This window comes from Colletotrichum lupini, chromosome 7, assembly GCF_023278565.1.
Source record: "Colletotrichum lupini chromosome 7, complete sequence".
In the NCBI taxonomy this organism is placed as follows: Eukaryota; Fungi; Ascomycota; class Sordariomycetes; order Glomerellales; family Glomerellaceae; genus Colletotrichum; species Colletotrichum lupini.
The window spans coordinates 1,650,505-1,663,866 of record NC_064680.1 but is presented as its reverse complement, the minus strand read 5'-3'; the positions used below and the strand labels follow the sequence as shown (position 1 = coordinate 1,663,866).

The following is a 13,362-nucleotide window of genomic DNA, read 5'->3' as shown; positions in this document are numbered from 1 at the left end:
TTCATTGTAACATCTGCTGGCAAATGGGGGCCGAATGGTTTTGAGCCCGTTTTGCCAGCGACTCAATCTACAACTCCAGATAGTGCTTGAGCATAACGGACAGTGTTATCGCAAGAACTAGAACGATTGTCATAATAATTGTAGCCATTGTCGCCATGTTCTCAACGCGGTCCGAGCGAGCCATAATCCCGACCGGTGCAGGTTTTCCATCGCGGCTGCGGCGTCCGCCGCTTATTTTTATTTCTTTTACCATGAGGGGTTAACTGAAGCCAAACAAATGGGTCATGAACAGGAACTCTGTCAATTTTGCACTGCCAGGGAACGGGGATGGGGATTATTGAAACAAACACACCCTGGAGGGGCCACACGACTGGCGTTAGGACCGGCCGAGGCCTGGCCGAGCTGGGCGGAATCGACGTCGTTATGCTGAAGAATCGACCAAAACGAAGAACAGGCTGTCCGACTGACAGGACCCTGCGAGTGCGTCCGAGTGGATGGAGCCACGCCCCAGCGTCTCAACAAGCCCCCAAGCTCTCGGCGTGAACCTATCATCCGATGAGAACGCGCGCGTATCACACAGACACACACAACCCCTCCCCCACCACCTCCGAGGGAGTGGAGTGCTGAGGTTGGTGGTTGTCGAACCTCGAATGATGGGGTCTCTCTTGCTTTGCTGCTGTCTCCAGACAACGAAGAAGAGGGTGCGTGGCTGTACGTTGGGAGCTTGCAAACAGAAGCCAGATTGTCAAGCAAGGCCCGGGCGTACATGATGCAGGATTTCTTGCATCAAAGGCTCTAGGGACCTCCGAGTGTCCACCCGCTGCGGGACAATAGCCAAACTTGGTGAGATGGATGGCCTGACAGTGTGGAGAGCAATAACGAGGCGCATGTGCCTCTGCTCTCGTACCCGTTGGCACGAAAGTCAAGGCAACGAGCGAAGTTTCGCGGAATATCGTGAGCTCGATACAGTTCTTGGCGAACATCTCAAACAAGAGCCGAGATAAGGCGACAAGAGACCGTGTCTCGTGGCTCGTATTTGGAGTCACATGCTGACGGCCTCACGACCTGATATGACCATCGTGGACGATACAATGGAAAGGCTCAACACTATTTTACTTGTGGCCATTGGTCGCTACGGAGCAGAGAACAGCGCAGAAACTGGAATGCCGGTAGATACGCGATGCAACAATGGGCCCACGATCTGGCCGCCGCATTAAATAGGTACTGCTACATGACGAAGCGCCTTTGATGGGAGAAGAAGCCTATCTTTCTCAGGACACTCGCTGGCCACGGTGTTGCCTATTCGGTACGTTGGTCGAAGCGGCAGACAGATGTAAAATGGGACACCTTCGTTTTCCAACGGTGCCATGGGGGCTAAGGCGATGTGGCATATGCATGTCTTCGATGAGGCAGCCGCGCTTGTGTAGGCGATGCGACCGAAGCGACTGAAGGAAGACACACAGGCATTTGGCCAGATTTGTCCAGCATCAAGAGCATTCTGACATGTGCGTTGGTTACATGGGACTGAGAGGGAGAGAGATAGAGTTTTCGCGATGGACGAATTGGGAATCGAGGCCGAGTGCGATTGGGAAGTTGGATGGCGGTTGCAACGGGGGTCCTCATCCCCCGCGGGGAAGCGATCTGGCTGGTGGTGATGGGGCTGGAACGTGGGGAACGATCGTCTTCTGGTGAGTGTCTGTGGGATTTGAGCCGCTGTCGATCTCTCACATGCTTTCTTTTTCTGATCTTTTTTTTCTTCTTTTTTCACTCTTTTTCTCTTATTGGCCTTCTTCACTAATTATCCCGAGGAAATCGGCAAGGCGTTCTCGCATGATTTACATTTCCACCTGCCCGCCGAATTTCCTTCCCAAAGCCGAACTGAGTGGCTTTTGAAGAAGCAGGCCAAGGCGGCCAAGTGGGGATTTTTAAGTCGAGGACCACGCGAGCTCGAGTGAGTCCAGGCGTATAGCGTGCCAATCAATGGCTTTGAAGCGGTTTTCCCCTTCAACTATTTGGCTTCGTGGCTGCCTTCGGGCTGCAGAAGGCCCGAGATTATGGATCAATCGCTTCGTCGCTGCTCCCGTCCTTGTGTGCCAAAAGCTGGGACCGGGTCGGAAAAGATGGCTGCATTGCTGCGGTTGAAAAAGTCGGAAGAGGAAGAAGAAAAATGTCTCAAGGAGACTAGACATACGGCGCGGGGATACTAAGAGGTTTAAAGCATGTGAAGCTTTCGGGGGAACACTGTAGCGAGGCCTCCTTAGTTCAACAGAAAAGTAAGGTAAGGTCAAGGTTATTCAACGGGCCGCCACTCCTTTTGACTTACCTGAGCTCGGCATTAGCGTCGTCGCTGGACCTTTGGCTCTGCGGGTGCAGGTTTCGGTGGCTTTTTTTGTCTTTTCAGCTTTTTTTTTAATCACACCATTCCTTGGGGTCTTTTTGGAGAGCTCTCTTTCCTTCTGGGTTCTTTTGGCGTCATTACCGCCGTTTTGACCTGTGGCATGGCCAGCGAGTATGCGTGAGCCCTGCAGAATATCAGCATCACCACACGCCTCGACCCAGCCACAAACGACGATATTGGGGAATGTGGTAGGTATGGATGAGGGGGATGAACCAAGTGACCCTGCGCCCTTGCCTGCCGCATACCAGGGCCCGCATCGTTGGACGATTTTGACGCCTGACGCTTTGCTTCTCTGCTGAGGGGGATTGGGATGTGCCTGGGTTTGGAGATCGGATGTGTAAGGTTTTGAAGGGGCGAACGCGAGAGATGTCGGCAGATTCAGCCAGTTGAGTGCGGTCGAGGAACACCGGTCTGGATTAGTGTTTGTAGGTACCCTTTCCGAGACGACGGGCCGTTGGGGGCTTGGCTTTTGGTGATGAACTTTGGAAGTAGGTAAGAGCGAAAGGTTTAATGTTTTTGGATGGGTGAGAGGCAGGACCCGGCAAGTCGATGGTCATGGTGATGAGGTTGTCGATAGTTTTGGTATTCATTGGATAGAAGGAATGCCTTGTATGACATTTACCTTATGGTAGGCGCCAGACTTCTGCGTGACTTGACTTTTGAGATCGTGGTGTTCGGCATGAGTTCCGGTTTCTTAGTTATCAGGAATCTCAAGTCAGTAACCTGTAAGCTGTAAAGATATAGAAGGTATAGTCTTCTTCAGTAGCCTCAAGGTGATTATTTCTAGCGGGAGAGTTCGTAGGATTTCATCAACATTCTGATACAGGAGACGTGATCCATTTTGGCGATGTTTAAAGTGGTCGGGAAGATGTCCTGACACTTGCAGGGATGTTCACAGTTTCCCAGTTTAAGTACGTGGCAACTGATGCAGTCACACGAATACATGGAGGTAAGGTATGTAGGAGTGCGATTGCTACCTAAACACAATACGGCAGGCCCTTTTCGTCTCATCCACACAAAGTCAACTTTCTTCCGTGCAGCCTTTTTGCCCGACAACGGTTGTCGAGAATGGTCTGCCGCCGCGTTCCGAGATCCCTCTCCCGAATTCATGTTTGAGACCGGAACGTATATACCAGCAGCTTCATCGCCATCCGTGCTGTTGTTGGCGGGTAGACGAGTACGTAGACGCCAAGTACCAGCCGATAGAGGCTGGCATTGGGGCTTGATCCCGGGTATTTCCTGGTGATGGTGGACAGTCCCCTTCTTACTGGATGAATTTGCGATTTTGACTGAGGTAGTAGGGTCAGTGGAAGCAGGTGCCTTGCGCGTTTGGTTTTCTGTGTGTGGTACTTGATATCTCGGGATCCTGAAGGGCATCGATTCCGCATATTTAGGTGCTTTCCCGGGAAGAGCCTTACAGCGGATGGCTGGTGGGACGCTGAATGTTGTTGATGTCTTCGGTACTGCACTTATGAGATCCGAACTGTTGTTGTTCTTGTGTTTCGTTTGGTATCGGGCCATTCACGCAGGGTCGGTGACTCAAGAAGGAGGAGGTTCTTAGGAGACTTATTAGAGAGGGGCGTAGGTAGAGAACCTTCCAAACGAGAAAGAGGGGACAAGTTGGGGGCTGTATATCTGCTGAAATGGTGCCGATTGAAAAGTGTTGAGATTGTTACACGAGATATGTGCGTATATCGCGGAGAGCATGAGGAGGGGCGGTGAGATGGCATAAGTGTTTTGTCGTCCTAGCTGAGAATTTGACCCTCTTCTGAAAAGGGGCATTCTGAACTGTCAGCTTCCATGAGGTTTTAGACTCTCAGGGACTGAATTGTTTACAGTCCTTGGGAAACCTGAATTTTCGGTCTGCGAAGAACTGAGGTTTAAGCCAGAGAGTGGTCAGAGAGAGAGAGATGTGGCTCTCGAACCGTCTATTTCGAGCGGCCTCAACTTGTTCGTCCACTAGCCTATGGCATGGACTTAGCATGTGTCCTCTTCCTCTGACTGGATTGGAAACACGGGTCTGGCGATCCAAGATACCACGGCGTTGTCGCCGACGTCTCTTATGTTGAGTCTTGTCTGAGTTCTTGGTTAACCACTGGTTATCGCCGATTGTTAGACATGATTCTGACTGTGCTCCTTTTCTGCAAAGTATTGCCCAATTGACTTACCCTTACATGACATGTGTACCAAAAGACTTCCCGCTTTTAGGCTCTGGGACGTTGTCAGCCACATGGGGCTTCTCTCTCGCGATATCAACCTGATTCCCTCCTTGTCAGGAGTCAGATGAGAAAGTGCGAAATATTTTTAAGACCCAGTGAAGCTACGTGGATGAACTGACTAATTCACATTACCGAGGCTAAACCTACTGAAACTGGTCTCTAAAGTAGGGTTGATGTGATTAATTACTGCAAGGCATGATCTACTTTGATGCCACAGAAAGGGGAGCTCGGCAGTGAAATACCTTGAGAACAGCGTCTGAGAATAACTGTGAGGATCGTGTGTTCTTCATATTCTCAAGGTCAGAACGGCGGTCCCATATATCAAGCTAGTCCGGCATTTTCTTTTGCGAATCAAGTTAAATAGGCGGAACTTTCCTTACGATGATATCAAACTCGGTCGTCTATTTTAGGAAGATGGCGCTGATTCCTACTATTGGAAATCGATTTGCTCCTTCTCCTGCGTCTGCGAAATGGTTTTCTCTTCCATCATTCGATTGTCTGTGCGACGCCATTTCCAAGCGGTTGTAGTGAAACTCGTAATGCTTCTCGAACAGCACACAAGAGATTACATGGTCTTGCCCGTCGTATGCGGGTGAGATGAGGCCAAGAGCTCATCTATCTTACAGTCAAATCAGCAAGCAATTTTGATCGAGGGTCATTCGACACATTAATCGGACTATTGATCTTGCTCGATCGTGGTAGCCTACAATTCGTAAGTCTTGGGTGTATATCTACTACCGTTCCCACGACTAGCTTCCCCGTTGTCCACAAGATGACAAATGAAAGCATCATGCTCTACAAAAGCTCTTGGGGAGTTGCTTCCGGGCTGAACGATACATGAACGGTGTTCAAAGCACAATAAACAGGAAGAGGCTCCTGCTGTGCCAATGTTTGTATGACTAACAGTTTCAATTGTAATGGGCAAGGAGTAGACGACTAAATTGTGACATTACAATAAGCATAAAAGCTCTGCTGAAGTTCTCATTCTTGGACCTTCAACTTGAGAGAAGTACCCGTTGCGCACCAAGTCGAAAGTCCTCATTTTTCATTCAAGCCGGCGGAAGAGGGTCTCTGAACCGGTTCCGGGCACGGAGGTGGGAGTGGCCAAACCCGGAACCGGCCCCCATCTGTCCGTCCCCGCTGTCCGCCCCATCCCTTTCTGCCGTTCACATCGACCCCGCAACGGCACTGGTACCGAGTAACCGAAAACGCGGCCCGGAACCCACCAGCGGAACTTCCGAAACCTTTCTTGCCCCGCCATTCCTCCGAAAGAAAAAAACTTACCATATCCGGACATCGTCAGTGGTGGCTCATCGGACACGTGAGTACAACTGTTCTTGCCACTTTGGTAAAGTTTTGCAACCACGAGGTGGCCCAGACAGCCAGAGACAAGACAGAGAAACAAAAGGACCCCGAGGAGGATCCAAGGAAAAGAAAACAAGGATTTGGGGGGGGGGGGGAGGAGAAGAGGATGGAGAACGAAAACATTGTCTGATATGCTGAAAACAGACTGGATGCCTTCAGCACACCACGTCATCGAAAGGCCCGAATAGTGAGATACGCGCACATCCACGCACCCACATACACACGCACACTTGCCGAGAAGTCGGACGGTTACACAAGGCCCGAGTGGGGGAGTTCTCGGGTGATGAGAAGCCAGTGATGGAGAGTAGTTATAAGCGCACAAAAAAAGAAGGGTGGCTGCTATCCTTCTGCTTCGGTATTTCTCCGTGTGGTGGAAAGACTTTTTTTTTCCTTTTTTTCTGAGGAGTGAAAAACGCCTTGCCGCCTTTGTCCTATCATCATACTTCTGCACACAGGATATCTGGGGACCCATGGGAGAGGAGAGGGCTTGCCGCTTGAGTTTTGAGGCTTGAGGCGTAAGGCTTGGAGGGGAATTCGGAAGCGACAACTGCCGTAGCCTCCCATTTCGTGGCCATGCTACCGTAGTTTATCCCAAAGCTTTGCCTGCCGGGCACCACCCGGGCTGAAAGCCCGCAAGGTCAAGAAAGTTGAGGCATGTTGATGCCACTCTGTCGCTGAACCCGAGGATTCTCCGTCTGACAGCTTTTTCCCATCCCGTCAAAGGCGACGATTGTACCGGTAGTGGACAGGATAGACAACAACTAACCGGACATTTTGATGAACCAAGCTTGCCAAGGTCCCGAAAAGAGAGAACGAGATTACGCCGCGCGATCTGAGTCCAAGATCAACACCACGCTCCAAGGAAAACTTTGGCAAGAGCAGCCGGCCTCAGCGCTTGGTTTGGAGGGGTATGCGCGTACCCACGGGTGGAAGGGGGAGGGGGAGTGTATGTAGAAACAAAACAAGAAACCCTAGGAAATATCAAAGACTGAGATTTTCTTCAGAGTGATCAAAAAAAGATCGGAGACAACTAACGAGAACAAAAAAAAAATACCGACAGGGTTATTGCAATACTAACAAACACGAGGTGGAGGATGGGGCGGCGAAGACATGAAAACGTCGTCCTTCTCGGCCGGTACCAAACTCGTTGTCAACGTCGGTCTCGGCAACCCCCACCACCCTCACGAAGCAGACTCCAGCTGACAAGGGTTGATCTCCACCATAAAATCCCTTTCGCAGCGATGTCCAGGAGCGTCATGCGTATAGCCGTCAAAGAGACGGAGATGCGGGAAGATTTTCGACAAGTTCCTTCCGTGCTGCCCCCCCCCCCCCCCCCTTCGTGGGCGTTCTCCATCGTATGTTGAGGTGGGTTCCACACCGGACCCCAACCCCACGTTTGCGTAAAGATGCTTTGCCCTAAACAAGGTAACTCTTCCCTTGTGCCCGTCTCGGCGGGACGCGGAATGAAGAGCGGATAGGGCGGTCGTTGACAAAGTTGTGGCTGTTCTGTCAAACTCGTGGCCTGGGGAGATTGAGTTTTTTTTTTTTGTCAGGAATGCAATCAGTTTCTTTCGAGGCGCGCGGCTCACGAGGTATGCAGCGCGCAGATAGGATCTTCGTAATCACTTAGGTTGGAAAACACGAATTGTAATATGTCATTAATAATCATGGACAATAAATCTGTTCTCTCTGTATTGTAAAGGGAAATCATTAAACTACATAAGTCATGACGAGGGCAAAGAGCTAAAGTTGTATAGCGAACAAGATGTCCTCCGAGAGCAGAGGACAAAGGAGTGTTGAAGAACAGAAGAACAACAAGGCAAACGGCCCGCAGCGATCGCTAACCCCCCCAATAAAGCATGTGATCATGGAATGAGCAAGGCATACAGAGTGCCGCATTCGTCGACAAAAGGCGTCCAAGTGGGAGAGAAGAAAGAAATAAGAGTCATAAGTCGTTAAACAAGCACGAGGCCAAGACGTGGGCGTTAAACCTTTCCTGCAAGGTAGAGGATGTTCTCTTTGACTGCATCCGTCAAGTCCCCTTGTCCCGTGTAGACATAGGTGACTGTTTGGGACCACACTTCGGGATACGGTAATGGCAACTCGACAACGTCACCAGCCTGGACTGTACCAGAGACGATGATAGCCGCCAACACCGGGAGTGAGGACCTGGCGTATTGGAGATCTGTGGGTGGGTTGGGTGTTAGCCTTGATTTCCCTGCCTTGTATTCGGGTAGGAGTGAGCCGGCCTTGGAGGCTATTGCCGAAAAGGTTCAAGTCCGCAAACGTCAGAGGGGATAAACTTAGGCAAGACATGACTTACGGATTGGTATAGTGTCGGCGCCACGCGATGAAGCCGCGCGGGGATCTCCAGATTTTAGCCCGCGGCTGTAAGGGAGCGTGCTGTGGATTGCACTGCTCGACCGTCTTCGTGCCGCGCTCGGTCGAGGAGATGAGACCTTTGGCAGCGGTGAAGTGGCCTGAGTATGCAGAGATGGCCGCCGTCTTTGATCCGCGGAAACAGGACTTGGCAACGGGTCCGCGATGGTGGAGCGTAACTGCTCAATGTCGAAAGTGTGAGTGATGAGCATCGGTTTGCGATCCAGAGCTCGAGGACGAACTCCAAACTTCATTTGACGCTGGTGAGGTGGGAGAGTCGGCGTGGACGGCATTCGTGGGGGCGAAGAACCTCCAGCAGATTGATCCGAGTTGGTGCTCGCATTGGAGCTTCGACGATTAAGAGACATGGCTTGAACGAAGACGTCGGAGGTTTTGGCATCACCAAGATACACATGACCCCATGCTCGTAGCTGCTCAAGTTGAACGCGCTTCTCAGCCTCCCTGGACCTGGCGACGTATCCGGGTCCTGCTACAGACTGTCGTCGTTGTGCCTCTTCGCCCAGACCGGCGAGAAGCATCGATCGAGTTTCCGCTGCGAGAGTCTGCCTTCGAACACTGCTAGCCATAGGTGGTGAGACCGGAGTTGCTGATGGCGGCGGACCTGGCCGGCGAGGGCTTATAGGCGCAGCCGAATAACGTCTACCGTCACTTGCTGAGTGCTCTGCGAGAGGAGAAAGCGGACTCGGCCGGTTTGCTGACTTGGGCGGGCTAAGGTCACCGGAGCCTGGAGCTTGTCGGAGTCTGGAGCCGAGGCGGTCGACCATGGCGCGCTCATGCTGTCTCATTGAGCCATCGTTGGAAGGAAATACCGGAGTGGGCAGGCTTTTGGGTGAACGATCGGATGGGCTGTAATACGAGCTAGGAGCAGTAGGTCTGCTTGAAGTCGAGGAACGAGGGAATCCTCCTTGGTTATATGAAGGTGTCCATAGTGGGTGAAGGCTTGCCCGAGGGTGGCTCTCGATTGGGGTAGCCATGGCGATGTATGAGAGTGATAGAGGTGAATGCCTTGTAAGATATATCAAGTGGTGACTGAAGAAGGAAGTGTTCAAGTCAGGGTTTCGAGTAACAATGAATGGGCCCAAAGATCGGGATGTGCAACCAAGATGATGGGATGGCGGTGATGAGAGTCAAGAGTATGCAGCCCTGTAGGGATTTGATCAAGGGAGAAGAGCTTCTCTTATGTCTGTGGTGGATGGAGGGACGAAGAGGGTTAATTAATATCTTTGCGGAAGACCTTGTGAGCCACCTCAGTCTGTAAGTCTTGAACTTCTCGCCCACCAGTTTCTTTAGGAGCCAGAAAAGAAAAAGGGCACTTGCAGCAACTGCCGGGATCAGAAAATGAAAGGACTGGTAGGTACGGTAGGTCTCTGTCTCTCTCAAAGAAGACAAGAAAGACAGGCAAGGTGCAAAGAAGAACAGACTGACAGACTGACACTGACAGAGAAAGGGTGTGCAAAGAAGGCGGCTGCAATCTTTGCTTTGGGCCCGGCAAGCCTAGGTGGGAGTGTAATGAGGAATGCGGTCGTAAAGCATGGAGTGACAATGAGCGGTTGCGGCCAACAGCCATGCCCATGTCACTCATTGCATATGAGAACAAAGGAGATGAGCTAGCAGGCGTGTGGGTTGGGTTGTCGGAAGCAAACCCATGGGACATGGCAGGCTTGAAGTTGAACGTCTGCAGATGGACACAGAGGAGAACAAAGGAATGTGGCTTGTCTGGGCCTTGATTCGTCATGTTTCTGGCGATACTATTGGCCCACTATGCATCTTCCTTCCCTGCCACCTTGAGGCCTGGGGGTGTACTGCGTAGGTTGTTGGCTTCGACGCATAGAAGCAGTTCCTATTGCTCTGCCCGCCTCTCATTCTCTCTTGGTAGACAGCCAGATCCAGGACTTTCGGTCCGGGGGTTGATACTTGGTGGCAGCCAGAGCAGCAGCAAGAAGACTGCAACCAACCAACACTTGAAAGCTGGAGGGGGGTGCGGTGACTGGGTTGAGACTTGCACTTGCGTTTCCACTTCCACTCGCACTCGCACCGGTCGAACTTGGCGTAGCTGCCTCTGTCCATGTAGCTGTAAATGCTGTAAATAAGTTTCAAGACTACCGACACGGATGTGTAAGTTGTGAGGCTATAGTACTGTCTTTAGACCAAAGGGTACCCATCTTTTCCATGTAGAGCTGGGCTTGGGATGAATGCCGCAGTGAGGCCGGGGGCGAAACTGCAAAAGTGTGGAGTTGGAACATCAACGGCGTCGATATGTCTTGGAAGTTTGGCACAGCGGGAGATGGTTGCGGCCGTGATGGCGAAAAGTGGGAAACGGTGGAACAAGACGATGACAGCCAGCAATTGGGATCTCAGATCTCGATTTGTGATGGGTTGGAAAGACTGGAAAGGTGGAGGGGGGAGGCGAAGAATGGAGCTGACAAACGGATGAAGAGGTGTCAGTCTGGCAAAGACAAGAGATTCGGGTGTTTGGTTGGTTGATTTGCGCGGATGGATGGGATGGATGGATGGATGCGTGGAATGCGTCGTGTGCGTGGGAGACATGGAGGGATGAGACAACAACAGGATGATCAGCAACAACAACAACAACAAAAACGACAACGACGATAGGAATCATGAAAGGAAAGCTAAGAAAGATGCCTCGGAGGAAGCTCCTGGAATGCCCATGTTTGTGACGTGTCTGCCTTCGGTTGAGCTGTGCCTCTCCAAAGCTTGCCCCGTCCCCCCGAACTTTCCTTTGACAGCGGAAGGCACGGAGACAACAGGGGGATTTCTGCGTCAGGTATGCCGTAAGCCCCTTCCTTCCTCTCCGTGCCTCCGAAGCCATCGGACCAGGACCCACACGGTGCTACGGAAGGAGCTGTTCATTGGCTCTGCCCGTCTCTTCGCCATTCTTACATAATCAGTCAGGCAATACAGGTACGTATCTCGTCTGGGACACTTGAGGTAGACAATGGAAGGAGCTTGGACCACCTACACCAAGCTCCCGCTGCTGCTTCTGGCCAGAGTTCGTCTCGTCTTTTTTCCCAGTGGTGGAGAGAACAGAGAAAGAACGTCGAGGAAAGGTTGACGTTGCAATTACCGGTAAAAACCACATCGCCAAAAGAGCAACAACGAACAGCTTGTTCTTTTCGCTGAACCGGGCAAAAGCAATGCTCGCTGTCGTCAAAACCATTCCCTTCTCTTTGGACATGCATTGAACATTTCCCACTAAAGAAACCAAACTCTCTTTCGACCCATCGCAAACATGTCCGACGCTACGGCCGCGAGCTACAAGAAGCTCAAGGAAGACTTTGTCTCCAATCTCTCTGGTGGCTCCGCCTCCGAAGTCAACTACGTGACTGCAGTTGCTCCCGTGCGTAACTATCTTCTTTGAACAGAAACTCTGACCTGCCCTCCTGATCTCCTGATCCCCCTGTTGCTGCTGCTGCTGCTGCCCCCCTTCACGTCCCAGGCGCCCCCGCGCAGCGCATGCATCGAGACAAAGCAAAGTGCTGACATTCGCATTCCTTTCCAGGTCGCCGTCCTGCTGTGGTCTGTACTCCAATCACGCCAATCCTTCTTCAAACCCTACACGCTATTGGGAGCTGCCGCCGATTTCCTCTTCAACGTCACCGCCATCCTCCTCTCCACGACTCTCTACGCCTCCTCCCCCTTGCTACTTTGCGCCCTCCTCCTCGGTCCCGCCGTACTCATCTACACTCTGCCTCCCAACTTCGGCGCCAGTCGCAAGAAGCCCGCCATACCACCCAATGCGAAGCCCAAGGCCGGCTCCGGCGCGGGGCCGCTCCCCGCACTGCCCGTGAAGCCTTTCCTGACACACTACCGGGGTAGCATGCTGGTCATCACTTGCATCGCCATCCTCGCCGTCGACTTCCGCCTCTTTCCGCGCCGCTTCGCCAAGGTCGAGACATGGGGAACATCACTGATGGACATGGGCGTCGGGTCCTTCGTCTTCAGCGCCGGTGTTGTCGCTGCTCGGCCCGTCTTGAAAGAGCGCGCCGAAGTTCGATCGATACCCCTGACGACACGTCTGCTGCAGTCGATGCGCCACTCCTTACCGCTACTCGTCCTGGGCGTCATCCGCTTGCTCAGCGTCAAGGGTCTCGACTACGCCGAACATGTCACCGAGTATGGCGTTCACTGGAACTTCTTCTTCACCCTGGGTTTCCTGCCGCCGTTTGTTGCCCTCTTCCAGTCCGCGCTCAAGGTTGTGCCTAGTTACGCCGCTCTGGCAATCATCCTGAGTGTGCTGTATCAGGTGGCTCTGGAGAGCACCGACCTCAAGGCTTACATCCTGACCGCACCGAGAACCGACCTATTCTCAAAGAACCGAGAGGGTATCTTCAGCTTCTTCGGCTACCTGGCTATCTTCCTTGCGGGACAAGATACGGGAATGTACGTCTTGCCTCGGAGTCTCAACACCAAAAGCGATTCCACCCCCGCTACTCAGCGCAAGACTCTTCTCATGATGATGGCCATTTGGTCTGCTGTGTGGACAGGGCTTTACTTTTTGACCACCAGTAACAGCTACGGCGACGGTCTGAACGTTTCACGTCGCCTCGCGAACCTGCCCTATGTCCTATGGACAGCGGCGTTCAACTCGACACAACTTCTAGCCTATGCCCTAGTGGACACTTTCTGCTTCCCGTCCTTCTACAATGCGACTGACGCGAAGACCGAGAAGGAGGCGTACCATACAGCGACCAGTAGGGTATTCCGCGCCTACAATCGCAACGGCCTATTCTTGTTCCTCATCGCAAACGTCTTGACGGGACTGGTCAACATGACGGTGCCGACACTGAATGTTGGACCCATGGCAACGATGGGCATCTTGGTTGCGTACAGTGGAGCAATCACGGCTATTGCTCTCGGACTGGACGAATTCAATATCTCCATCAAACTATAGATGATGTCGAAATAAAATTTTGAGTTACACGACTACAAACATCTCACCCACCATGTGATACTGGCTCA

The 13,362-nt window shown here is 52.1% G+C and overlaps 5 protein-coding genes across 5 annotated transcripts; 1 reads left to right on the top strand and 4 right to left on the bottom strand.

Annotated features, from left to right (window-relative positions):
- Window positions 1-67: 67 nt before the first annotated feature.
- On the bottom strand, window positions 68-2,955 carry CLUP02_13502 (uncharacterized protein; the record flags this gene model as incomplete). Its single annotated transcript, XM_049292441.1, has 12 exons — window positions 68-215; window positions 265-402; window positions 474-545; window positions 606-723; window positions 767-857; window positions 918-1,029; window positions 1,117-1,224; window positions 1,281-1,685; window positions 1,942-2,085; window positions 2,324-2,361; window positions 2,418-2,809; window positions 2,880-2,955. 12 exons carry the CDS (start codon window positions 2,953-2,955, stop codon window positions 68-70), a joined length of 1,842 nt encoding a protein of 613 aa, XP_049149587.1.
- Window positions 2,956-3,181: 226 nt separating this feature from the next.
- On the bottom strand, window positions 3,182-4,907 carry CLUP02_13501 (uncharacterized protein; the record flags this gene model as incomplete). The annotated part of the gene is made up of 7 exons (XM_049292440.1): window positions 3,182-3,277; window positions 3,416-3,764; window positions 3,817-3,936; window positions 3,993-4,161; window positions 4,235-4,493; window positions 4,586-4,666; window positions 4,833-4,907. 7 exons carry the CDS (start codon window positions 4,905-4,907, stop codon window positions 3,182-3,184), a joined length of 1,149 nt encoding a protein of 382 aa, XP_049149586.1.
- A 755-nt stretch (window positions 4,908-5,662) lies between these two features.
- CLUP02_13500 (uncharacterized protein) lies at window positions 5,663-6,454 on the bottom strand (the record flags this gene model as incomplete). Its single annotated transcript, XM_049292439.1, has 1 exon — window positions 5,663-6,454. One exon carries the CDS (start codon window positions 6,452-6,454, stop codon window positions 5,663-5,665), a length of 792 nt encoding a protein of 263 aa, XP_049149585.1.
- A 944-nt stretch (window positions 6,455-7,398) lies between these two features.
- On the bottom strand, window positions 7,399-11,578 carry CLUP02_13499 (uncharacterized protein; the record flags this gene model as incomplete). The annotated part of the gene is made up of 13 exons (XM_049292438.1): window positions 7,399-7,483; window positions 7,572-7,822; window positions 7,974-8,239; window positions 8,306-9,411; window positions 9,482-9,565; window positions 9,629-9,749; window positions 9,812-9,876; window positions 9,924-10,057; window positions 10,132-10,295; window positions 10,338-10,462; window positions 10,541-10,742; window positions 10,807-11,233; window positions 11,303-11,578. The coding sequence occupies 13 exons, from the start codon at window positions 11,576-11,578 to the stop codon at window positions 7,399-7,401; spliced, it is 3,306 nt and encodes a 1,101-aa protein (XP_049149584.1).
- Window positions 11,579-11,632: 54 nt separating this feature from the next.
- Window positions 11,633-13,294, top strand: CLUP02_13498 (uncharacterized protein; the record flags this gene model as incomplete). The annotated part of the gene is made up of 2 exons (XM_049292437.1): window positions 11,633-11,740; window positions 11,840-13,294. 2 exons carry the CDS (start codon window positions 11,633-11,635, stop codon window positions 13,292-13,294), a joined length of 1,563 nt encoding a protein of 520 aa, XP_049149583.1.
- Between the last annotated feature and the right edge of the window lie 68 nt (window positions 13,295-13,362).